The sequence below is a fragment of the Nothoprocta perdicaria genome, unplaced genomic scaffold (assembly GCF_003342845.1).
Source record: "Nothoprocta perdicaria isolate Ctin4 unplaced genomic scaffold, notPer1 scaffold_257, whole genome shotgun sequence".
NCBI lineage: Eukaryota > Metazoa > Chordata > Aves > Tinamiformes > Tinamidae > Nothoprocta > Nothoprocta perdicaria.
The window spans coordinates 25,528-52,541 of NW_020455485.1; the positions used below are offsets into that span (position 1 = coordinate 25,528).

General features: G+C 43.4%; 1 protein-coding gene across 3 annotated transcripts; it reads right to left on the reverse strand.

Moving 5' to 3' along the window:
- Positions 1-529: 529 nt before the first annotated feature.
- Positions 530-26,903, reverse strand: SLC25A30 (solute carrier family 25 member 30). Of its 3 annotated transcripts, XM_026040432.1 has the most exons (11): positions 26,837-26,903; positions 25,493-25,617; positions 8,774-8,852; positions 7,760-7,907; positions 7,096-7,190; positions 6,797-6,882; positions 5,648-5,743; positions 4,658-4,782; positions 3,994-4,129; positions 2,251-2,331; positions 530-1,492 (listed from the first exon to the last, which is right to left on the reverse strand). In XM_026040432.1, the coding sequence occupies exons 3-11, from the start codon at positions 8,835-8,837 to the stop codon at positions 1,451-1,453; spliced, it is 873 nt and encodes a 290-aa protein (XP_025896217.1). In that variant the 5' UTR covers positions 8,838-8,852; positions 25,493-25,617; positions 26,837-26,903; the 3' UTR covers positions 530-1,450. The 3 variants fall into 3 exon arrangements, with proteins under 3 accessions (XP_025896217.1, XP_025896218.1, XP_025896219.1); XM_026040433.1 differs by lacking the exons at positions 25,493-25,617; positions 26,837-26,903 and adding an exon at positions 11,949-12,010; XM_026040434.1 differs by lacking the exons at positions 25,493-25,617; positions 26,837-26,903 and adding an exon at positions 11,664-11,680.
- Positions 26,904-27,014: the final 111 nt, after the last annotated feature.

A 27,014-nucleotide genomic window follows, 5' to 3' on the forward strand; every position in this document is an offset into this window, starting at 1 on the left:
GTTTACATCCTGTACAAAAATATCTACAAATATTTCTATTAAAGCTTTTTCCTTGCAGCTGTTTCTATGCTAGGTGCAAAGGAGCAGAACCATATACATAGAAAAACTTTTTGTGCCTTAGAAAGTGCCCCGTGCATTTCAAAAACGTCACTGTGGGAATTCAAAATTAGCAACTAAGTGACACTATCGACTCTGAATTTGCGCTAAGATTAAATGGAATGTACAATTAAGCAATATGCTTTAAGAGTCACTTTAATACACTACAACAACATCACAAGAGTGCAAATCCATGCACCCTTTGCTCCCTCCTGCAACAGCAGGAGGAATATACCACATCGTGCACCTCATGTATTCCCTTGCCGGGCATTCAACCTAGTCTCGACAGTAACTCCCCAACCAGGGGGGTAGGAGCTTTGACACACACTTTTAAATCAGGTACTGTACTAAGGAGTTGCTCTTTCTGCAAAAGAAATTTATAACCTGCACGTAACAGCAACTTGAGCTTGCTTGCTAAAAAGTGCTTAAAACCCACCGGGTTTTTGGTTTTTAAATGCGAGAAGCCTTTGTATTGAACTTGCCTTTCTCTGGGAGTTTTAAGCTTTGTGTAGACACCTGCATTAGTCAGCCATGGCTACTCAGTGCAAAACTTGCATCTTTCAGAAGATACAAAACAGACATTCACAGTTACAGGATGTTTTTCCCAACAGAAGAAGCTCAGAAGGCTTCTCTGAGACAGAGATTTGAAGTTCTGACCAGTCCATACTCACTCTTAAATAACAATTTGAATACGAATGTTCAAGAACCTCTTACACTGAAAGCTAAGAGCAATGCGTTTGAAAACGCAACTTTCCTTGAACTGTACAAGACAGACAATGTTGCCACCACACTTGCAAATGAAGCCAGGTTTCTCCAGCAGATTATGTTGGTATCTTGGACTTACAGACTTTGCTCACAGCTCAGCTCTAAAGCCAGCAGCAGATTTTTTCTGCAGCAGGTATTTGGCTAAGCAAAGAGATGCCTTGTTACACATTCATTTCTAATCTTTGGAGCTTTGAAACAGCCGTTTTTACAGCCACAGGTATTACACATTCAGAAGACAGCAGTATCCCAGTTCCTTGGTACTGCTCATCTACCTTCGGAGAAACATTCTGTCCCTTTTAAAAAAGGCAATGTAAAAAACCATCAAGAACACTTTCGAGCTGCAATATTCACATCCAAGAGCACTTCAGGAGTTGTCAAAGTATTCCATCAGCTTTGGTTGAGCCTTGGAAGCAGTGCACATCATTCAGCGACCCGCAAGAGCATTGTTACAGGAGCCAGCGTTTGCCTGGACGTCTCTCCTAGGCCGTCCTAATTTGTAGCATCTCAGGCACTAAGAGAAGGCACTTGAGAGCAATTTAAGCTACTCTAAATTCATATAGTGCATGAGAATTCGAAACAGTTCAACACATCAGAAGTCCAACTTCTTCAGCTGTTCATATGTCAGGAAGAACTGGGGCAGTTCATTAAGGAAAAGTTCTCTGTTTATGTAACACTCGGTGCAGAGGTGCCACAACATTCACCAGAGGACAGTGACTTGTGTGTGAAATTCCATTCTGCTGTCACTTCCCTTGCAGATCACGTGGCCAGTTGACCATTTTTATTCTGCAAGACCCTGTAGACCAATGAAGCCTGCGCCAGGGCACTGCAGTATTTCAGAGGTTTCAGGGCTAGTGAATCCAGTTTCTTTTCCACTCCCTATTCCTATAGATTTTAGGATAACTGAGGCAGCCAGAGGCCATATTACGCAAGCACTTGGGCTCTGAGTCACTCTGCTTTACTAGCCAAAAACATGTTCACATACAGCAAGAACATTCTTACCATCAACTCACTTAGCATCCAGCTGCCTAGAGCCCCCAGGAAACAGATTAACACAGTAAAAATTGAGACACCTTGAAATACAAAAGGATTTTATGACAAACTGCCAACAGTTTTACTCACTCTGGAAATAAATCCTCTTCTAACTAGTCTGGTAGGAAATGGAGACAAAGTTGTTTTGCAAGGAGGTAATATCCCAAGATTTACCCTGTGGAATGCATTCTATGCACGGAATCTGCCTGGAAGCAGTTGACTGGGGAAACCAAATAAGTAAGATTCATTAAAAACAGGAACATTTATGGTAACATAACTTCCACATGAAACATTTTGCTCAATTATCTACTTGCACTCTATCGCTAGCTTGGAGTTCTCAGACACTTCTGCAAAGGATACAATAATATTCCAAGGACCAAGTCTCAGCCAGTTTGGCCAAAATCCTTTGTACAAAGCAAGGAAGCCTTCATTCTTCCATGTCTGGAAAAAGCAAGAACAAGTTAGCATTTACTGTCTAGATTAGTACAGAGTTCTGCACCATAGGTAAGAGGAAACTGAACCACTGAAGGAAGCACTAGAGCCACTAAATCTTACTGTACCTCGTGTCTACTCAGACAGGGAAGGTTTTCACTTGCAGTTAGCAAGCCCTGCAGCATGGGGGTACCCCAGCAGAGAAGCTGCTACCCAGTCTGAATTTGATACTCAGTCTCAATTTGTCCAAGTCACATCCTTGGACTCCTGCATTCAGAACCTTACACAGAGCTGTATTTAAGTCTGCTGCTTATGCTAGGCATTTGTGAAACACATTTCAACATTTCTTGTAGACTTCAGAGTCACACTGGGCAAGTTAAAACACTTACATCAATGCCTCTTCTTGTTTCCTAAGCCAGTCATTTCCAACACTCAGAGAAACAGTTTGTACACATTCATTCTACCTCTTGCTTTAAATCAAAGCAAAAAGGAAAGGACAGAAGGGGACAGCCAGGTCTACACATTCAGCCAGCATGAGAGTCTTAGAAGACAGGAAAATAATGTGTGCCAGCAGCAAGATAAGTGAATGCAAATTTGGTTTTGTTCCCCCCATCCCCAATCCCAAACTTGGCTCAGATTTTTTGCAGAAATTCACTGCAGCATCCCAGAGAAAGGAGACAGGCATCCAGCCCCTTCTTGCTATTCACTCTCCATTTGGCTGGCAGCATGCTACAGCACTGCATAGCCAAGAAACGCTATTGGCAAAGGAGTGTAATAGCAAATATCGGAAACAGCCTTCAGATCCCTTGTAGAACAGTGATTCTTCATATTCAGAGCTTTTGTTTTCCTGCAATTCAGCTCACTAACTGCCAAAGTCACAGTCATCTTCCTGGTAGAACTGGCCTCCCTCCACACCATCACGTAGCAGACACTCCCTAACCACTAACTGAAGCTCCAGCTTGAAACAGGAAGAGGTCCTGAGCACAACTTCCCCATAAAAAAGGCTTGAAGTTTGTGTTCTCTGCTGTGTTTCTAGAGGGAAGCTTCACCAGCAGGGTTTTAACTCTAGCCCAACTCCTTTACAAAAAAGGGTTTCCAATTTTCTCAACCAGAAACGGTCAGTTTTTTTGCAACTGTCTCCCCATAGAGTCCTAGATCTCTTGCTCTTCTTTGTCCAAACATTTCCAGCTTCCTACCCACTCTTTTCCATATAGAAGACCATCCTGCTCTCTTGACATTGCCTTTGTCTATACTAGGCTTTCCATTACCTAGAGCGCAAAAGAATGCTACCATATGCCCCAGACAACTGTTTCATACTTCGCTCTCCAACAACACTCTTTCAGTGTTCTAATGTTGTTTCAAACTAAGACAATACTACCCAGAAATTGTTTTCTTACGAGAGTACCAGAAGGAAATAAAATCCATCTGTAACACATGTGCTTCTTCATCTCTCTTCCTGCACTTCTATCAGGACAGTAGCTACATTTTAAGCTAAATGAATTATTGGCTCTATAGCTTGAGTGCTGGATAAACAGTAGTAATTTTTTTTTTTTTTCTTTTTTAGTTTACATGGATTAATTTCTAGAAAACTTTAAACCATTTCAAGTTCCACACAAATTCTTGCTTGATGGTACAAGCTTCCACTTCGGTTAGGATGCAGATGGAACTTACTTGTAACAAGCAATCCAGAGTACCCTTGTAGTTTGTGTGTGTCCCACTTTGTCGGCTTTGGTTCATCATGCGCGTCCTTACAACGTCAATTGGGTTAGATGCCACGGCTCCAGCTAACCCACAAGTAAAACTCGAGCTAGTGAGAGACAGCAGTAAGGAAGTTTGATCCATCACATTTGAAGTTGCATAAGAATTTCCCTAAACAATGCCATATTTTATGCTTTTAATACACCTAATTAAAAGTTACAGCACATAATAGTTGTTAAACCTATCTTCCATTTACTAGAAAGCATCATTCTGAAGCTTTGTTATATCCTGTATCATATGCAAAGTCTATATCGAAACAGATGTTTATGCATCTAAGAAAAACAAACATTTTAATCAAGCTTTCCTCCAAGCTCAATTTGTACAACTTAATGGTTCAGACCACCTATAAAACTAAATTTCATTTTGGATTTTTCAAAATGATTAGCTTCCCTGCTATTTCAGATGCTACTGTATTAAGAAACATCAGAACTATATTTATATATGGACTGATAAAACAGAAGATAAAACAGCAATCCAATTCCATCTTCTGAAGAGTTCAAAATTAAAAGATGCATCTTCTACAGGGAATTTTGAGCTATGCAACCAAGCTAGGTAGGCAGTTATAGCCATAACTTACAGGAAGTGAGTATACACTGTGTCTCCCATAAATCCAGACATGATTATGTGCTTCTTGGTAAGATCATATACTGGCAGCTCCACTCCAACGACAATAGCTGCTCTCTGTGCAGTCAGGGATACTCCCTAGCATAAAAGGTACAGCTGAAGATGAAAACTCTGTGCACTTTCGTTAGCTTTAATACAAATCAAAACATCACAAATGTTTTAAATTCAAAAACTACTTTAATCTAGTGTAGGTCTCGCATGCGCTCACTAAACATGCAGACTGAAATAGGTAAAGCTCCTTCCCCACACTGAATGGCCGAGTAGCATAAATAATCTAATGCTACCTCTCTGCTTAGGCTTAGATTTTCTTACATTAATGGTAAACTAAGACCTCACCCAGGTGCTACTTCCTCCCCTTACTTAAGTGACTTTAGTGATAAGAAAGATGAAAGGAAAAGCAAAATGTATCACTGAACTTCAGGGAAAAATACCTTAGAAAACCACTTCTCACTTGTTTCAAAACAGCATTCCATTACAGTCAGTGACCGTATGACAACTGAAGAGCTTTAATCGGCCTAAGAAAACCTATAAGACCGAGTATGAAAACTCCTGAGCTGTAGGGGATGTTCTCATCAGCATCTTTACTTCCAAGTATTCTTTAGTATTTTTGAAAAGAACAGAGCAGATAGTTTGAAGAATTGTGTATAAAACATCTCTCAATTAGTCCTAAAGATCATGACATCAATGTAAGTGTCCAGGTTTCTCTGTACTTTTTTGCTCCCCTTTCAGATGGGAGCAATACTTCAAGGCAAAGATTGACAGTAACCATTTATCAAAACAAAACGTGCTGAAAAAGATATCGGTAAGAGTCATGGGACACTAAATTCAACTTTGCTATTGCTCCTTCCACACTTTGATTGAAAACACTGCAAGTGTTTTAGTTGAGCAAGATCAAAAAAACTATAGAGGATAATACTTTAGGATAAGTAATGCAAAAACTTGCCTTCCATAATCCTTTGGTGCCTTCGTTTTGGTAGATCTGTATAAAGTTGCCCATCATTCCTCCTTGTATCATACTACCTTGCGCTTGCATTCTGATCTGGGAGACAGTTGAAGATCAAAACAGAACATAAGTGCTTTTCTAACGTAAGGTTAGAAATAGTTTAGCGTAGTTGTATCATTGTAACTTGCTAGCTTAAAGCCAGCTTTCCACTTGAACACAAAGTGATAGCTGGTATTACCATAACCACGATGCAATCTTTGCAAGCGCCTCAACTATCCTCTGCTTGCAGTTACTAGTTTTCTACGTGGATGTGGTGTAATTCTTGGCTATATTAAGTCACTTCTATTTCTGTATTCATCCTCATTTAGACTAGATTGACAGATAGTTTCTGCAGTGTCCTTCATAATGTTCTAAGAGGAACCTCTTAAAATGAAAGGTTAAGAGATTAAGGTTTCAGCTAGTAAGAACCAACTTCTCCCATCTCTCAGATATCTGACACTGTCCTTAGGAAACTGTCCTTTTAACTACCAAAAATATCCTTTTGATGACAAGCAAGTTGGCTTGGGAAGGAACTATGGGAAATAACCAGTTGAAGCCATTCTTGAAACGGAAATTATAATACAATTAGGAGACAGACACATAAGTGATATGATAATTTTCTAAGTTAAATACTACTAACCCTTTCTACTGAGGAGAAAAAGGTCCAAGTATTATTAACTACTCTGAAGAGGCAATGGTTTCAGATTCCATTAAAATGATTGGTAACTTGCTAAGCACTACTCTACAAAACCTCTAGCAGAAGCAACAAGATCTTGACCCATAGGATTTTCAAGAATCATACAACCTGAACACCAGTCACTGAAATTCTTACCTCTGAAGTGACTTTCACATATTTAAGCTCTAGAATCATTCTAAAATAGCAGTATTACAAGAAAATTAAACTCCCCAATTAAAATGCACAGTGGTGTTTCCACATACACTATAGCATGAACATTATAATAACTGTAGTCTTAAATGATTTTTTTTTTTTCCTCCTTAAAAAAAAAATCCACAGATCTAACTCCTTCTCAAGCCATCAATTTCCCAGGACATGACTACATTTTCTAAAAGGTAGATGAAACAAACTATAAACACGTAAAGCATAGTTACCTTCAAAACATCTGTAGGGTTGGCAATAGCTGACGAAACTACTCCCGAAAGAACACCACATAGAACATTTATCATCAGGGTTTCATCTATGCCATGAACAGAGGAAAAAAGTTTAGCTGCAAGTGTACAGAGCATACAAGGCATCTTAGCAGAAAGCTTCCTCCACTCCTACAACTAGAGACAGTTGACTATAGAAGTTTTAACATGCCCTGACACAAGCTTATTCCAACCACTGCAGTAAGATAACAAATGCAAAGCGCCACCTTCAGGCAAACGAGCCTAAGCTGCCAAGCCCTCACCTTCTGGATGTTCAACAAACATTCTTTTCAAGCTTTGATAAGTGCCGATTTTAATAGTTCCATATGAAGCTTGGCGTAGCATTGCAGGTGCAATCCTGTAAAAATAGGCAGTATTTACAACTTAAATAACAGTATTTACAAGTTAAAATTGTCAAAGTGAACCATTAGCAAACAGTTTAGTGTGGGAGAGATTGATCACAAGGTATCTACCACTGAAAGCTTTGATCATTTAAATTTTCAATTTAAAAAAAATCACTGTGGACAAAACAAGGCCTTTTACGTACAGACTGCAAAAACATGTGTGAACAGTAGAAGAATTATTTTAGAGCAAGTCTCAACTTGTGGTCTATAAAATAGCACACAAATTTGCTCAAAATAACTGCAGCCTAGTTAATACCCTGCCACGGTCTTTTGGAAGAAAAGCACAAACTTTTTTCCCCTAAATAAAGTCAGAATGACTGTGTAGAGTAAGTTCATGCTTAGCTAGATACTTTATTCTTCATTTTAAAATAGCTCATTCTTTAAAATAACACATTATCTGAATTTCTTTGGTGAGAAAGTGTTCTCCAAATACCTTGTACAACCCCAACTTAAGAGCTGAAATACTACAGTTTATGCTCATTATAAACGCACTGCTCAGAAACCACTATGCAATTTAACTTACCCTGAGTACAATGCTTTCAATCCTTCTTCTTTGAATATTCTCACTAGTGCATGCATCATCCCTCGGTAGCGGATCTCTCTATATTTGGCATCATTAACTTGACCTTGAACTTGTAGACGTGTTTTGGTCAGGTCAATTGGGAAAGTACCTTAAAAAATAAAATTGGGGACAAATTCTAGTAAGTTAAATGAACGTTTGCCAGAAAAGTATGGCTTCTGTAGATTGTACATCTTTCACGGGAAATTTTGCACTATTGGCCACTATCAAATAAGACAGAGGTCACAGTTCAAGTTTGAGAACGATTCATGAGATGAGGTAGAAGACAAAAACATAATAGTGGTCTTACTTACAGAATAGGTGCAATGTAAATTATCTCAGGGACTCCATTTGTGAGTCTGACATCAAGTACCAGAGCATTTACAAAACTAATTATGAAGTAATTATGAAAAATACAGAAATATAGTTTTCTTTATTGTCACATATGTCACAACTAAGATTTAAAGGACGTTAGTATTTTAGGTTAGTCTGTGTATTAAACACAATCAAATGCATTATTTCACCAGAGTAACTGTATTATGCATTGCACTAAATAGATGTAATCATTCAAGGTGCAGCAGACACTAACATTCAAAAAAAAGGAATGTAAACTGCAAGACAGATACTTGGAAAGCTAAAAAACAATTTTACTAAAGAGTTTAGCTTATTATTCTAGTAAAACAAAGTGTGTGTGTAGTGTGTCTATTACAAGCACTGTTTAAAAACGGATCAAACACTGAACAAGAGACAAAAGCCAAAGGACAGTTTGTATAAAATCAAGAGTTTACATAAGAGTTCCAACAATAAAACAAGGTTCTGAACAACTTCTTAATCTGCAGCACAGAAAAAACTCCAGTGCTTCACCCTGAAGACAATCATACAGTACAACAGCACTGATTGACCTGATGGAATTAGGCTTGTTTTCAAGGGGACTTTCCAAGTTATAAAGCCATGTACACAATTAAAAGAAATGCTTACCACATTCTGCAGTTATTGATGCTAAACCTCCATAGATAAATGGCTTCCAGTTCAGTGCTGACATTATTGATTGGTCTTTCTGTGAAAGACAAGAGCAATTAAGACTTCTACATTAAAACTATTTTTACTCAAACGCATGCATCTGCAACATTTGCCACCTAAAGCACTAGGGGAGGATGCATATGCAAGCATTTAACACAAGCTTATGTTTCATCCTCTTAAGGTGGATTTTCCGAACATGCCAAGGGTGAGAAGCCATTTAGTACCTTGGACAAAGGTAACGCTGCATTGAGGGCAGCTGGGTTCAAATTGGTGACTCTGGGCAAGTGAACTGTCCGGTTCAATCACCTGTTTGGTTCAAATGTGTTGTCTTGGACAAACTTTATCTTCCTTGCAAAAGGTGAATGTGATTATCTTCCAGACATGATCTTAAGGAACACTGCAATTAAGAACTTCTGAGAATTCTGACCAAGCTTGAATTAGTTTGACTACATCCTGGAACCAGGCAGCACTTCAAGACATTCATTATTAAAACTCTGTTCTCTTTCTGGCATGAAGATGAACAGAAAATATAGGCGTACCATACATTCTTCCATTAAGGTATCAATTCTTGCTAATGTTACACAGAAATAGTATATACTCAGCTGCATAAGCCTTTTACAGCAAAAAAAGTCTGCTCCAGCACAGAAGTTAATGAAACAACTTTGACAAAGAAGTGACTGCAAGCAGCAAGTATTCCATGATACACACTTTGCAAGAGGCAAATCCAATAACGATCTCAGAAAGAATTGCATATCAGACTAATCTAGCCTATTCAAGATTACACTTTGCCAAATGAGGTCTCTTCACAGCTTACCTCTTCCCTTACTCCTAAGCAAAGACTCTGCTTCATTTTCTAGAATATCTTCCTAAACCTCTGAATTCTACAACCTCTTATCCATGAGTTGCATGAATAGCTGCATTTAACACCATACTTGGCTTGCACTTCCACTCTGTTCATTTGTTTATCCAGCTATCCCACCTAGTTGAAAAGGGGTCCCAGATATATTCACCATTTATTTAGCATTGCTTACTCTATAAAGATGAACCTTCTTGGGCCATTCCCTCTATCCAGAATTTCTAATAATATAGTGTCCAAAGGGAGTTTACAGAAGAGGCACATGTTGAGCCTGCCTGCTGAATAGCTGCTGTACTGCTACTTTTCCTCTGTTGTCTTTATTTTATGACAAAAATTACCTAGCAGTCTGACACAAAAAGGGGAGAGAGAAAAAAAAAAAAAAGAGAGATACGGGAACTCAGAGCACACATTTCAAACACTCAGATAAAAGAAATTCAGTTTCTTAAGAAGAGATCATTATTATAAGAAAGGCAGGAAGGGCAAGCAAGGGCACTCGCTAAATTTCCATGACCTTCTGGCAATTAGGAAGCACTGGCACAGACTGCCAGCTTTTCAATGTGAAAGCAGCAGCAGTCACATCATGCGTGTGACACTGCACTCTAGGGAGGCCACATGCAGCCTGAGGTACTCCAGTTCCTCTGCTGTCATGATTTACGGCAGAACCTGTGATTAATGGAGGCAGGGCTAAGCTCAATTTTCCCTACCACAGGCCACACATGCTCCTCTGCTTTTATTAGGCCTTGCTACCCAGATTAAAAATACCAGCTAACTTTCAGCTTCCAACATCCTGAGATGCATTTTATAGCTAACATAAATAGAGCTGTTAATACAAGGCTTTAAAAGACACTTTTACCATTGCTTATATTTTATATTTGATTCTATTGTTTATATTTTATGTTTCATTCATCTCAAGCAGTGTAAACCGCTCAGCTTTCCCCTGCAATTCCAGGGCAGTAATGCAACACTGCAATGCATTCACTCTGGGAGTAAAGCTTCCTTTTAGATGCATTTACTAGTACCTGCTGAATGAAGTTTGGATACACACTGGGTGCATTGAGACTTTTTAGAGTGCTTTTCCCTTGACATAAGTGAAGATTAAAGTCTTGGCTATTTGGTGTGAAGATCTGTACCTCTGAAGGGATTACAGTACCGGTCTCTGCCCACTGTGAGGGCCAAATCAGCAACTCTGAGTCTTCCCATTTCTACTTTCCAGCCCTTCCACCTTTCCATACCTAAAGTACACAGGGACATGGCAACTTCTTCCACCTCTTACCCCCAAATTTTTCTCAGCACTGGTAAGAAAAGAAAGTAAACAACTCCTTAAAAGAGCTTCATATTAGATGTCTGAATTACAGCAAGCTTTTTAATACTATTTTGATTGCTTTGACTTGACAACATGACAGAATTAAATTCAAAATGTAAATTTAGTAAGAGACCATGTTACTGAAAGCAGGTCTAAGTTCAATTTGGAGGCCTAATACCACATTCTCTAGTTAACTCTAGGAGTCACAGTATCACTCATAAAATGCATGACTGAATACACTCCAAGTCATAACAGCTTTAACCTTTTAAAGCTTTTTTAACGGATTTGACCATTGTGCACTACCAACACTTACGTTAGATGATTTATTACTCCTAGAGAGTTAGTGCCTGCAATACAAGCAAACCTGTATAAACGCAACTAAGGACTGCTCTGTGACTGTGCAAATGACACTTCCCAAACGCACTTCAACATCCACAAACACGATGCGGGCAGGGCTGAGACCAGCAGCCACTGTGTTAATTCCGAGCAGAACTCCATGAAGACAATACAATTCCCCACAACCAAAGGCATCCCTTGATAAATAATGCAAGTCCATAGTTTCCTGTATCGTGAAAGACACAGCAACAGTAGCTAGGAAGGACAGCAACAACTAGCACACTAATTAAGTACTCCTCGGTGACAAACAACCACAAACAAAACAAAAAGAAAAGAAAAGATGCGCGAGCTACCTTCCTCCAGCCCAAGTGTATCAAGAGCATCAGGAAAAGCAAGCGAAGGCGCCAGCAAAGGCGCAGCACGTGGCCGCCCGCGAGAGGAGAGGGAAACCCTGCAAGGTGCCAGGCGCCCCCCGCCCCGTCTCCTTCCCCTAACGGGGGCTGCGCGAGGCTACCGCGGGACGCGCGGGGCGGAGAAACGCGCCCGCGCGGGACGAGGGGCCGCGTGCGCGCCGCTCCCTCAGGGACACCCACCCCGAGCCGGACCGAGCTGAAGGGCGGCCAAGCTTCCCCACTCACCGGCGAGCCCGGCCACCACCGCCTAGAGCAATCCAGAGCAGACAGCGAGCGGCCGCCTCCCGCCGTTTATAAAGCAGCGCCGCCGCCGCTCGCCCGCCGCCGCCCCGGCCCAACCGTCACCTCGGCCCCGCCCCGCCCGGCGGCCGTTGGGGCGCACGAGGCCCCGCCCCGCTCCGCGGCCGTTGGGGCGCTCCGCGGACGGTTGGGGGGCGGGTTTAAAGGGGCCGCGCCGGGAGGGCGCTGGGCTGTGGGCGCCATGCGGCAGCTCCAAGGGAACGAGGCCCCTGGGCGGTGGGAAGCGCTCCCTCCTCCGCGCGGGGCATGAGGGGCTCGTGCCCATGAGAAAACCCTGCGAGACACCTTCAAGTGGCATCCTCTCCCACAGAGAAATAACGTCGGGGGCAAAAATAACCTTCTAGTAGTTAGGCGGTAGCTGCAGGTGTGGGAAGGCGCAGGTGGAAAGGCCGGGAGGTGGTTCCAGCCGCGCGCCGGGTGACCGCAACAGGCACGTGGGGCACTTCAGCGCCGCCGGGTTAATGAGTAGGTCACTCACCCCTCAGGCTCTCTCCTTATCATTAACTACAATAACTGATGCTGTGCCATTTTCCAGGTTAAGCTTCCTTCAGTCCATGTGGGAAGCACGGATGTAAGTTCTGCAGAGCGCAGGTTTAAACGCTGCTCCTTTGCTATTAGGATGACCCCGGTGGGTATTTTTAATTAAAGTCTGCGCACAATCTCTTGCCCATATGCTGCATCCATTAATGCAGTTATATATCCAGTTCTCTCCTGCAGAATCCTGACGGGCTTTGTACAGCACATACCACTGTGCAGCCCTGTAACGGAAGGAATGTGGAAACTATTCCGGACACCTCCTGAGCCGCGGCCTGTTCCTGATGCCATGGGCAGAGAAGCAGTGCTGGAGCCCCTGAGAAATGGTAGGGATAGCTCTTGTCCCGCTGCCCCAGCCCTGCTCCAAAGGCACCTCACTGTGGCCTCGATAAAACTGTCCTTATCAATAAAAGCGCCAGCCTGAAATCCGGCTTGCAGTGAGGGAACTGCCTCGCGCAATGGAAACAATCTTCTCCTTTAAAGGAGGACTTCGGCTCCAGCTTGACCTTAAGTTGTCAGCGTTTAGCCAGCACCTTCTGTTGTTTTGTCATCAGCTTAGATGCTAACCGGTTCCTGCACGGTGCAACTTGCATCCAGGCACATTTCTCAAGTACCAACTAGTACTCCACCGTACTTAAATTCCCCCAACAAAAGAGGAATGCAGGTCAACTTCTGATACTTTTGGTGACTCCTGTCTGGGTGCCCTGAATAGCCCCGTTCCCCGCACTTCCAACGCTGTTCATGCCACGAGACACCTGGTAGTCTTATCAGCAGCCAGGAAAACCCTGGCAGGCCGCCCTGGAGCCCGACATGCAAGCCGCGTGGCTATTAACTGCTCATGGGTTCACTTTGGTGCTCAGCAACTCCTCACATGCCTCTGTGCAGCTGTGTGTGCACCGGTCACACAGTCCTGCAGCCGTTTGCCCCCAAAGCCTGAGCTTTTCTGCTGAGATGTGCAGGGCTAAGGTTTGATTGCACAGTTCCCAGGCCCCTCATCTTACAACTCCTAAGTTTCTGCCCACATTTTTTGAAATCTTTTTTTAAAGAAAACAGGGCTGTCTTCAAACAATCCCACCAAAGAGCTCTGCTTTTTGTGCCTTGATTCTTGCTTCACTGTTTTTCCACTGCTGCCTACAATGGAAAATATTTCTCTTCTGCAGCACTGAAGGCAGTTTAGTCTAGTTGTCCTGCTTAGTGCAGAGATCCAAATGGTTACAGCCATCATTCCAATTCGCTTGTCATTCTGTCACCCACTCATCACCACCATCTTTGTCCCATGGAAACTTCAATAAATCAAGAGTCAGAGAATTTGTTGCCTTTCTTCATGTCACACTGGCTGCACAATGGAAACAAGCCTGGCCTGCGGAAATCAAGCTCTCCCTGCCCCAGCACGGCCTTCCCATCCTCTGTGTTTGCATTTTCTGCCTCTTGTTCGGGCCAGCCAGTACCTACCAAACAGCCTTTCTGTTCTGGAGCTGACTTCCTGCACTACTCCACATTGTCAGTAGACTTTGGCATCCTAGTATTTACTATTCATCTGCCAAGAGTTCAGAATCTCGGGTAATCAGCGTGTCGGTATAAAGAATATTGTCTCTGGGTCATAAGCTCTCCGTGTCTCACACTGGATCCTCACCAGCCTCGGCTGAGCCTTCGCGGCAGGCCAGGCGCCAGCAGCCTGTGCTGCAATCCCGCTGACCATCCAGGCCTCCTTGTTCTTCTTCAACCTTTAACCCAATTGACTGAAGTCATCATTTTATTACCTAGGAATAACCCCAGATGATGAAACACGAGCATTAGCACAGAGTCCTGCAAGTACTTTCTTTTATGTTTACAAACATGGCCCACTTCCCTCACCTCTATGTTCATGATTCTGTATGTTCTGAACATAGTGAGATTCCTGTAAGGCAAGAGAGTAACCAACAGTCATTTCATCATCACAAACATAGCTGTCTCCCTCCACCACACACTGGTGGAAGATAGAAAAGCTAACATGTAGGGAAAATTCAGAAGAAATGTCAGTTCACACTTAGATAAGAAAGGAAAATGCAGAGACAGGACAGGGAACAACTGGTTAAAGAGCAGCATGTAGGAAAAGGTTTAATCTGATGTTCAGTAATGCAGCAGATGATGCTGTTGGAAAAAAAAAATCCCCCACACTCAACATACTATAAAAATACAAGACACATTAAATAATGTTTTTGCCACGGGCAGTGTCTCAGGTGGAGCACTATGTCCAGTTCCATGTGATGCATTTCTGCAGCTGGAAAAATTGGAGAGAGAAGTGAGGAGGATGAAGGCCCCAAAACAGGATCTGTGAGGAAAGGATGAAAGGAGCCTCACTTACTTTGAAGAAAAGACTGAAGTGAAAGGCAGGCACATGAAGGAAAGGCCCAATTCACTCCCCACCACATAACAGGCATTAGAACAGATTTCCCAATGATATGAGCAGAGAACTGCTAGGGGACACGGGCTGGGATGCTCATGGAGCCTTTGGCATCATGGGCTTTTAAAAACTGCTCAGGCAGCTTCTTATCAGGAGTGCCAGTCTGGATGAGCCTGCCCAGCATACGGACAGACTCCCAAGGACTTTTCCAGCCTTTTCCCCCGCAGTAATTCAGTGACATTTCCTACTCAGGCTTCTAATGCATGTCATGAATATTGTCTCATAGTTTCTAAGCTAACAATGGGCTCTGCAGGCAACATTGAAGAACAGTAGAAATGCTTGTTGTTGCTAAGTATTTTTGAAAATCTTATTTGGCCTCTTGCATTGGCAAAGCCTTTACAATACCCGAGTTTTGTGGATGCAGAATGAGCATGGTGTTTGCTCATAATATTTAGAGGGGAAGTGCATGCAATACATAGTTGAAAGAACTAAGGCTAGTTCTAGGCTTTGAGTGGAAAATAGACTCGTACAGCATGAGTTCCCAGCGAGGCAATTCCAGTTAATGCAAACCTGTGCTCCAGCTGAAATTTTCTGAAAGTGTTGCAATTTCCCAACAGCTCCTAGAAAATCGATTTCCCTTCATTTCTGACACTCTCTATAAGAGATAATGATTTTGGTGTGTCAGGGAAACGCAGAGGCTGTATCTGAGTGAGCAAACGAAAAGCTGATGGAGATTCTTCAACAGGAAGGCAGTGCAGACGACTTGCAACACTTACTAATGGCAGGAGGTAGTCTGAAAAGTCAGCCCTTGTCCTTTGACTGTTAGTCAAATAAGGAACACCCACAGTTGCTCCACAGAGGCTTTGGGCCTGCACACCGCTGCGGCTAAGCAAGTGGCAGTTTGGAGCAACCAGGCCAGCCTGCACGACTACAGGTACATACTGCGTGCTTTCCATCACTCCCAGTACACCTCAAGTTCCTTACTTGGCAGTACTCAACAGTTTGGGATAAATGGGGGCATCTGCTGGGTGCAATACACAGGCAAAAGAGCCTTGCTCTTCTCCCTCCTGATTTCCAACATTTGCTAATTTTCTCATGGTGCTTTTGGCATATTTTGTACTAAATCATTACACAAATAATCGGGTTCTTCTGTGTACCACAGCCTGGTAAGCCAAGTTTTCCTATTCACATTTGAATATTGTTTCCTTCTTTCTTAAATTTAAAAATGCACTTTACAAAAATGATGCAAAATGCCACATTTACATCAGTAGCATCTTTTGCAAATAAAAAGACAGGAGGCTTTTCAGAGAAATACTTCACTGCTTTACAGGTGCGCTGGTGCACAGCGTGGGGACAGCAGGGTCCCACAGCTCACACTATTTGGCCAAGACAGCCCTTGAGGGAGGCGGGCAGGAGGCAGCCCCATGCTGCACGCCATGGGAGGTGCCGTTCCAAGTCCATGGAGTGTGGGAGCACCTCCCAAAGCAGGAGAGTCCCAGAGGATGGTCTCTAACCACTATGTGCACTGTACTTGGGAAGAAGTGGGGAGGTGCATGAGCCAAGAGAGAACAGTGAGGTGTGCAATACAGATGCCTCATTTTACTCTCCATATGGAGACTTAAACAGTGTGGTTAAGGACTAGGCAGGGAAACATCAAGGCAGAGTTTAGACCCCTGCAGCTCAAGCTGGTTTATCTGCAGAGGGCTTATTCAATTAGCTCAGCAAGTCTCTAATCGACAGGGATCTTGGTTTAACCACTGCCTGCGTCACTGCTGCAGGAAGATAGAGCTCCCAAGCCCTCTCCTTGGACCATGCTAGCACACAGCTCCGTGTCAGCTAAATGCTGCTATCCCCAGCTCCAAAGGGTATCAAGTGACAGATTAGTTGTGTGTGAAAAGCATTATAAGCTTATCCAGGCCTTTGCACTGGATACCTGCCCAGAAGGGTTCTCAGAATTTACTTAAGCTGCCATGGCCACTGCAGCACTTCTGCACTGCGGTCCCATACAAGAAGTGACACAAGACAGAGCTGCAAACAGTACTTAGACCTCCAAAGCATCCCGTGCACACGGTAGGAGGTGGGTGCTCAGCATGCCGTTACATGCGCAGCACTCCACAGCAGGAGCCAGAATCGAGACTCTTCCTATGACTGAAGTCACTCTGTGCTTCTGTGCCATGGATTTTTGGTTTGCTGCTTTGCATTAGAAACAATGGGAACAATCTTATAAACAATATTCTTGTTCAAACTTGGTTTACCCAGCAAATTCAGCTGTACAGCTTTGTAATTCTTGCTGCTTAATTCTTCTAAAATGCTTCACACATTGCAAAAGACCGAGCTGAATTTATAGAGCAGCTGATCCTTCCGACTGTACATGAAGCCTAGAGACATGGTGTTAACTCAAAGAACAGCACTGTAAAAATAGAAATGCAGGTTCAGAGTTTGCTCTGAGCTTGTGCAGGTTTTACTCAGACGATTCTAGTTTACTGTGGCCACTGAGGCGAGGAGTCAAAGACTGCAGCACATAACAGTAGTCACTTTGCACTCCTGATGACAGACAGTGGCAGGTTTCCTTCATGGTAATGCACTGGGCCATCTTAGCTCCAGTATGTTTCCATTTTAAAACATTCTCAAGCATTTGCTGCCATCACTGAATGCCAGCTACCCAAGCATACTCTCCACCTCACTCCCAACCCTACTCCATACTCGAAGAGGTGCTTCCAAACGTGAGCTTTAAAAGATTCAGGCTTCGGAGAGCACTGAGGAGCTCTGTGGGATAGGTAAAAGTATAGTGTATCTCCCTTCTCAGAACTGCATCTCATTTCTGTCTCCTCATGGTCAGAGCCCAGATTTGAAGGTCTGAACTTTTCCCAGAGTAGCACATGACACATCAACTTTGTTCCAACTTCCTAAACCGGCTTCCAGAGACCTCTCCTGACCAGGGATGGGAGCCAGTGCAAACGGCATGACCTCACTGAGGGTCACTCTGCACTGGAATATTAAAAAGTAAACCTTCTGCTTACCCCTCCATAGTTGCATTAATGGTTTCATGGGTAAATTACTGCAAGTAATACAAAGAGAAAAAATACAGCACCTACAAAATAGAAGTGTGATCAGACATATATGAAAAAGAGTGCAAATTAAAACTGTTTCTACTCTTGTAGAGAAAGCACAAGGACCTGTAGCAAATTTATCGTGATATTTTGATGTACAGTGCTGAACATCAACTGTACCTGAATCATGAATACTTTTTTAACATAAACTTTGCCTGTGGAATACAAACTTACTAGCTCTAACATTTTCCATTCGGCTAAAATGCTCTTCCTTGCAGAGCAAGCATTGAAAACAAAAACAAAAAACAAGCAGGAAACCATAGAAAACTGTATCAAACAATTTTCATGTCTTCATTTGTTTGGCTGGTTTCCTATGATTATACTCCATTAACATAAGAATATGTTTGAATTCAGTCAAAATAAAGCCCTGGTGTCACTGTTAGAGCACACAAAGTAAAACACTGCATTGTAAACCTCCATCCTTGTCCTTTAAGCTGCATGATTAAGTAATTTCACAGCAACACAAACGTTACTCAGTATGTCTATATCATGCACAGACCAAATCAGAACACAGATATTCTCCATTCCTTATCTCTAAGATTTCTACTACACATTTGCATTAAATGCTTAAAGAAAGCTGCTCACCAGCACGTTGTCATGAGTTATAAATGCAAGCCCACGTGTGCAATACATCCAGTCTGCAGCTTTCATTTTCTAATGTAACAGAATTACCTATGAGCTAACAACAGTTAGCACTGGGTGTGCATTAATAGAATTTCTAATTCTATAGATCTGTGGATGGCAACAGTGTTGAAGTATTAGGCTGCCTCTTTCCCCTTTGTATCTCCCAGTAAATCTCTAGCTATTCCTAGCTGAAGTTGCTTAAGTTAGTAGGATAAATGTGCTGTTCCCACCTGCACAGCTGGGCTCAGGAGGGGGTGAGCAGAGTTCTTAGGTGCTTTGCAATGCACAGCCCTCCTCTCCGGTGCTTTGGGATGGTTTCAACACATAACCTGCACTTTGGGGCCCTTAGTTCTGTGTCTTCACAACACTTTGGTGTGGTCAGGCTCTTCTGCTACAGGCCCAGTTTAAAAATAAAGGGACTGAAACCGTAATACTGAAGCTCAAATTGAGTGTGAAGATCAAGACCTGAACATCACAAGAGGCTTCTACCATCTCTGCAAACCAGATCACTAGACTTATCTAGAGTCCTAAACACAGATTTATAAACTCAGTACTGAACACTATGGAAAGCAACAGTGCTCCAGGGGGGCTGGGGCACGGGACTTCCAGGTTGTCAATCCAAAACATGACCCTTTTTCACACTCCTCTTCTGGGGTTCACAGTCTGAAACCTGGCTGTGCAGGCCCAACTGCCACACTTGGAAAACAGACCTTACAGCCCTGAGAAAATGCAGCTCTTGCATTGGCACCACCGACATTCTTTGTCATGGTAGTATCTCAGGTTCTCATTATCCTTGTTGAAAAACTACAATCCTCTCCATATCTTTGTTTCCCAACCTGTGGGAAAATCTGTTGACAATCTGTCACTACCGTATTAAATTAAAAGAGAGGCTATAAAGGAAAAAGCATATGTGGTCATATAGCTACCAAGTGTAATGGCAATTTTCGGAATGGAGAATATCAGCAGGAATCAAGGAAATGATGAACAGCAATTTCCACAATATTAAGTGGTCCACAAGAACCAGAAAGCTTCTGTGTTTGGGCTTTTCATGGGAAAGTCTCAAAGATGAATTACATGTAAAAATCACTGCCTCTGAGCTTCTGCCTGTGTGAAGCTCCAATTAGCACAGACACATTGTACCTACAAGGCTGTTTTGCTAGAAAAGCTGACCCTCAAGGAAACAGCTTCCCTGTAAGCCAGCACTCCATGCAAAAAAGTCCTCAAATGAGACCTTTTGTGTGGTAGTACAAGGACTGCTCAGCCAAGCAAGGTCTCGAGAAGCTTTTCTTTCTGTCAGCACTAGCCTAACATGAAGCATGCAAGTGCAGGCCTTGAATAAGAGCCAGCTCTTTAAATAGCACTGACTGCCTGCAGAGGAAGCTAAAGAAGTAGATACAACACTCAAATTAACAGGAGAAATATAAAACGTTTGCATTTCCATGGCATTACTCTTAAGCAACTTCTCCCCCTCCCTTGGCCCTACCAGACATGAGACCTTCACAAGTTTGAAAGCCGAGGCCAATCTCTATTTTTGCTCTCCAAGCAAAACTCCGAGCAGCACCGGCACACCGAGCTCCCTCCAGGCTCTAAACAGGGGTCTACAACACCCACTGCCACAAAAAGCTGCTCCTTCAATTCTCTGGGATATTAAGTGCAAAACCAGTCTGAACGATGAGGAAATGCACCCAAAGACAAGCAATGTAGATACATTCGATGTTCAGCATACTGCACCTGGTGTATATTTCTGTACTTCACATATATACTGTTGCAGGATCATGCTTTATGATGTAAAAGCATATGCCCCAAGCCTCCTTCTTCTATGTTCCCTTTCTCCTGTCTATGTTCATAGAATCATAGAATGCTTATGGTTGGAAGGGACCTCTAGAGGTCATCTAGTGCAGCCCCCTGCACATGCAGGGTCACCCAGAGCACAGAGCTGCATCCAGGCAGGTTTGGAAGATCTCCAAAGAAGGAGACTCCACAACCTCCCTGGGCAGCCTGTTCCAGGGCTCTGTCACCCTCACTGTTAAGAAATTTTTCCTTAAGTTCCTGTGGAACTTTTGGTGCCTCAATTTGTGGTTGTTTCCTCTAGTCCTATCGCTGGCCACCACTGAAAAGAGGCCGCCCCCTCCTCCTCACTGCCTCCCTTGAGGTATTTATAGACACTGATTAGATCCCCTCTCAGCCTTCTCTTCCTCAGTCTGAACAGGCCCAGCTCTCTCAGCTTTATGTTCATAATTTCCATGGGATTTCTTCCTGTCCTCCCAATCCCAAGGAATAGCAATAATCTGTTCTATCAACCCCCACAACAGGTGGATAAACATTTCTAGCCTCTTTTCATGCATGGGGGATGTGGGACAGACAGTGACTGCAGGCACTGAGAAGAGCGGCTGCAAATGCCAGGCCTGGCATACAGGAATTCCTTTGTTGCCTCCCAGGTACATGCTGTGCTCCTGCCAGCGTTTGTTGAGCTTTTAAAAACTGAAGGACAGCATAACCTTTAAAGGAAAAAAAAAAAAAAAAAGATAACAAGAGAAATATCAGCCACCATGTGGAACATAACCATGGTGATTTGCACTTACAGCAGAAAAATAGGTGGGCTCAGTTTTGGCTGTGGGAGTGTGTCTTTCCCAACGCCTCTGTGCTCTGCTTGCTTATAGGCATGTAAATGTTTGCAGGTAGAGCTGTGCACATATGTGTGGATGGCCCTGACACAAATTTTGCACAGGCAGAGGAACACGGGACTAGCACATACTATAGAACAGCTTAGAATTTAACACAGACAAGAGGGGTCTGCTCAAAAAGACCTTGAAGGGTGGATGTGATTTCTTGGCATGGTCTCTACAAAGCAGCCTGATCTCGCAGCACCTCTGCAATCCTTTGCTTATCCAGGGATATCCAACACTGCCTTGGCTGGGCATCTGGTCAGCAAGGAAGCCAATGGGAGCAAAGGCACCTGGACTATGTGGGGCTTTGCCTGCTCCTTCAAATGTCAGAACCAGGTCAGAACTATGAGACAGCAAAATTAGGCTGGGAAAAATCCTCACGATGGCAGCTAATGCGATTAGCATAGCTGGGAGCTGGTGAGGCAGAGCGGGCAGAAGTCCTCCCTCATCGCAGCTTCCCAGGGTTACTTCAGGCCAACAGAGCAGATTTTTCTGCCTCCTCACAGCCTTCTTACTCCCCTCTTTTCCAGAAATTCAAATGTCCTTCCCTGCCCCCTGTACTTTATTCATAAGCTGGGGAAGGGGATTCAAGGATACAGGAGACTGCTTCCAAACCTAGTACCACTCTACAGATCTGTGAAGCAGCAGGTAAATTTTGTCAGGCTCATGTGTGACCCCTGCGCTCTTTGCTGCTTATTTGTGTAGTGACAGCCTCTATCTGGGTTATTGCAGACTGTAATTCAGTGATGTCTGTAGGATGCAGGGAGGAAAAGATCAAAAGCTCCTGCCTCAGGCCATGCTCTGCAGCAGAAGTATAAAGAGGAAAAATAAAAGGAATAGGTCAAACGTGGGAATATTTCAGTATTGTAGAGCTCAACCTCCAGCAGTCCGGGCTGAAGGGCTTTCTCCTGAACCCAAAGTGCTTAGCAGCCCTTTTGGCATTTTTCTGTGCCTCTGTGACTGCTATTGCAATCGTCAAAGCTTCTGGCATGCAAGACATCCTGAAGCAGTAAGTTCCACACACACTGTGTGAAAGGGAACTTCCTCTTGTTTGTTCTGACCTTGTCATCTCTTTTTTTTTTTTTTTATTCTTTTAAATGTTTACATAATTCCTGTAAGCTGCAAGACAGCAAAGTAGAACAAGGCAGCCTGAAGGATAAGAATCTAAGCACGAGACAGAAACCATGGAAATCCACTTCACTGTAGGTTATGATCCAGTCCAACTCTGCAGCACTCACAGGGGGATAGGAGCGGCCAGGCTGCAGACCCTGTCCCAGGAAATGTTTGTTCTGCAGCACTTGGGGGGAATCTCCATCACTGGAGGGGTTGAATAACAGGGTGGACAAACATCTCCCTGGAGCAGTGCATGTCTAACTAATCCCCCCACATCACAAACCCTGACTGATTGACCTCTCAAGGTCTTTACATGCCTAAGATTGTCAGCCCTCTCTCTCACACAGACACCCCCCCCCCAAAAAAAAAAAAAAAAAAAAAAAAAAAAGCCTTATTTGCCCTGAGCACTTCAGTGGGAGGCATCTGGAAGGAGTTTCTGCTATAGTCCTTCCCTGTTTCATCACATTAAACTGAGCAATCCAAAATTCCAAAATCACTCTGGCGCTGGATGATACATCTTAACCCTCAGAAATGTCCTTTGTCACTCAAGTCCTTTTAATTCTCATGGAAGCGGGGAGGATAAAGTTGTCAGCAAATCCTTAGGAGAAAAAATAATAAATATTATCTGTGCTGGGATCTGACCTTAAAAAGAACAGCAGGTTTGTTTTGGTGGCTGGCAAGTATTAGGAGCTTTGGTTACCACACTGCAGCTTAGGAGGCTGTTTTCCAAAATGACATCTCTTAGTGTTGTTGCCTGCCTCCTCAGCAATATTTTAAATAGTGTTTTGCACAGCTGGGAGGCCAAAAAGTTGATACATCTATTTACTTATAATGACACCTTTATTCCAGCCATTCACCTGCAATGTCTGCAAAAAGTTTCCTTTTTAAGCAAAACAGCAGGGACTCCTCATTTAGTGCCTGATTCTGCTGGCTGCCATAATTTTAAGAATGACACTGTTACATGCCTCATACTCCAAAGATTATCTTTTCTATTGACAAATTCTCCTAAGGCTCTCATCTTGTTACAGCAAGCTAGAAGGCACACACCAATGGATTAAGACTGCAGAACTCGATTTCAGACTTCAAAAGTTTTGTGGAGCAAACGTTAGTGTGAAAAATGGTCACAGAGTTGATCATGACAGGATTTGCAATTTTAATGATTAAAAACTCAGTAGACACATGCTGCTCACGTGGGAATGCTGATTATCTGGGGAGAACAGAGCTTGCGGGCAGCCCCAGACTGGCCAGGAGCCCAGAAAGGCTGTCTCAGTTACCAGCCTGCGCTGCAGCTTTCCCTGCAGCGGCTCCGGGGCATTTCAGGTAACACAGGGATGGCACCATGGAAGAGTTCAGGCCTCTCCCAGACACAGCCAGCAGCTCTAGTTCTGCCACCTACTGGGACACCTCCAGACAGCACAGACACCCAAGCACTCCTGCCGAAAGCCACAGAGTTGCAAGGTGGGGGAATCTCTCTCTCTTTTTTTTTTGAGTCTAATCCACAGCCACGCTTGGACCCTTCACTGGTGCCTGCAATGCCTCTGTTTGTCCCTGCACTCACTGATCCCAACCTTGAGCCCGGCTTGATCAGGGCCCAGCCTCATCTCGATGGGCCAGTCCCTGGGTGCTCAGCTGAGCCTGGCCATGGTGCCTACACTCACACTGCTCACCTGGCATGGGACAAGGTCCCACTGAGAACTGGTCAGCCTGTCGTAGGGCAGCATCCCAAGGCACTACACCCTCATACAGCATCCTTGCTTTGCAGTTCTCATCTCAGCAGTTTCAGTCCTATTTTTCCTGAAAAGCAGCAGGGCTCTTTTGTCCTTGTATGTCCCCCAGTGGCTGGGCTCTAGGTGAGCCAAATAATACATAAAATGTCACCAAAACCATGAGGTTTGGGAGTTGGTTTTTGTTTTTTGGCTGCACAGCGACCTCTCTGCCTGCCAGAAGAAGCGCAGTCAGCTCTCCTCAAGAGAAGAGCTGTGGGAATGAAATGACAGAAGCAGCAGGAATCCAGCCACAACGGGAAGAATTGCACACGCTGTAAACAGTAGGGTGTCAACATCTCCATTTCTCCTGAGGAGCAATTTCTAAGCTAAAGACCTTTCTTCCCTTCTCGAAAGGGATGCCTTCGTTTGAGATATTTTTTTAATCTATCTAATGTGTTTCATTTTTTGTAAATAGCTCAAACCTGAGCCAGCCAGGTGGGTCTCTCAGGCAGGTGGCCTGGATTCTCTAGCCCTTCTAGCAACCAGCAACTGTCCTGCTCTCTGACGCACACACAGGCCTAGCCTCCAGGCACTTAACCTGCCTGGTGGCTAGTCCAGCTGGGTACCTGCCAGCCCTCACACGTGACGCAGGCACCAGCGCTCGCTCCAGGCACAGCCCTTGCGACCTGACTCCAGAAACCAGCACGGAGACCTCCACACGCTCAGACAGACATGGAAGAGCCCCTCACTTGGAAAAATACTTAAAACTGTTGAATTTTTAATGACGAGATGGGATCGACTGCACTGACGAGGCACAGAGCGTGGCCAGACAAGCGTACTGATGAGCAGCCTTTCATGACCAGACAAGCGTAATGACTAGCAACCTTTTCACACATGACCAACTCCTTTTATCCCTTTATCCTTCCACTTCTCCATGCTGATTCCCGATCAAACCACCTTGATCCCTCCCTTCCCACCCTTTTGCTTTGGTTCCTCCCTGGAACACTCGATAAGAACACTTGCTAAGAAGCCTGGTGCAATCCCCAAATGCTCTTCCCTTGCACCCCACAGCCAGTGGCACCCTATAGGCAGCATCTCCCTCAGTGTGCAGGGTGCTCCTAGATGCATTTTCCTAGTGACAGTCTGCAGGCTCATGCCCAGAAAATCCTGCTGAAATGATATTAAAACCTCCCTCTGTCTGGAAAAACACGTGACTTCCACCAGCCCATGGGGACTCACAGAACTCAAAGATGAGGTGTGCTGTCAAGAGAACCTGCCACAACATTTAAATGTCAACTGGCATCTAAAACGCCCTCTGCTGAAGAGGAACTACCTTATTATATAAACAGCCACGTTGGAATGAATTAACCCTGGCTCACTGCAAGAGATGCTTGAAGGGACTGTGTGTACAGAAAGCACTTGTAGAGCACCACACTTCTCTTCAAATTATGCTGCTTTCTGAAAAAGAAGAAGAAAAGATTTTTAATTTATTTCCAAATCTATTCTTTCACAAGATACAAGTACAGGTCATAAGATAGCATCACAGGAAACCCTCAGCAAGAGTACCTCAGAGAAGTACTTCTTGCAAAGCCAAAACCAATTAAAACACATCCAAGATTAGTCCTGGGATTTATTCAGGGTTGTCTGAGTTTAAATCAGGTTTAAAGGCAACTCATTAAAGTGGTGCCAAAACTTTACATGACAACATTCAAAACTTCCTTTAAAGGTTTTTTTTTTTAAAACTGGATATTGATTTAGCTTAACTCCAAAACAAATTAGTGTTCAGACAGCAGCCTTGACCTATTTAACTCACACATTTCTAAATAACATCTCCCATTTCACGGCTGCAATTCTGAATACGGAAAAGACCAAAAAGCAAAGTGACTTTAAGGGCCATCTACCTTACCAGTTGTGGCTAAGGGTTCCTGCCCTGATCCCAGGAAACAGAATCAAGCACTTTGATATTTAAGAAATTTCAGTATTACCACAAATATTTTTTTCCTAGAGCAATCTCTTCAAAATAAAACCAAATGAAGAAAATCTACGAACAGGGTGTTTTTAGCTGCATATTATACTACAGAAAAGGGAAAATGTTCCCCTGTCCCCTGTCACTCAACCCACTGCTAAAGACGTAAATTCCCCTTTCCCCACAGGATCAAGGCTTGTAAGCAGAGAAAACATCTTTTATCAGGCTAGATGGTACTGCAAAACAAAACAAAAATCCATATGGTTTTGGGCAGAAGCCCCTTCCTCAAGTCTGAAATAGCAGTAACAGTCTTAAAAATGAAACTTTGTAGAGAACTACACTAATACAATTAGACTATGTAACCAGTTAGACAGACTGAGAGAATAAAAAAATAAAAAGGTCACTGATATCTATGGAGCAAAGGAGAGAACAGCAGGGGAGGTGGAGATAAACCATTAGCTTCTCTGGCATACATAGAGAAAGCAACAAATAATTTATTGCCAACTAAGGGGCGAGGGACAGAATTGGATCCTGTTTCCCAAAATCACTCTGAGCTCCACGATTCTTAGAATCCATTATGTATTTTAGGTCCCCCAAAGTCTTTTGAAGGAATTTTAATCAATCCCCCAAGAATCAGGGTTTAAGGGAAGACTATCTTTATTCCCAATTGTAACAAATTGCTGCAGAAGAACATGTGAAAAAAAAAGTTACCTAGGATATTATCTTCTTTACTGTCCTGCTTTCACCTCAGCCTCATTGCTGGGTTTCTCCCAAATCACTGTAAAAATAAATGTGATTTTCTTTTATGCTCCAGTCAGCCCTTCAGCAGGCACAGGCCCTACCCATTTTATCTCAAGATCAATACAGGGCTCTTGCAGCTTAATTCTCT

Coding starts and splice junctions, on each gene's coding strand:
- SLC25A30 (XM_026040432.1), bottom strand. CDS start 8,837: ATGTCAGCACTGAACTGGAAGCCATTTATCTATGGAGGTTTAGCATCA. Junction 7,191..7,759: donor TTGAAAGCATTGTACTCAGG/GTAAGTTAAATT, acceptor CTATTTTTACAG/GATTGCACCTGCAATGCTAC. Junction 1,493..2,250: donor TTGGTCCTTGGAATATTATT/GTATCCTTTGCA, acceptor GAACTGCCCCAG/TTCTTCCTGACATATGAACA.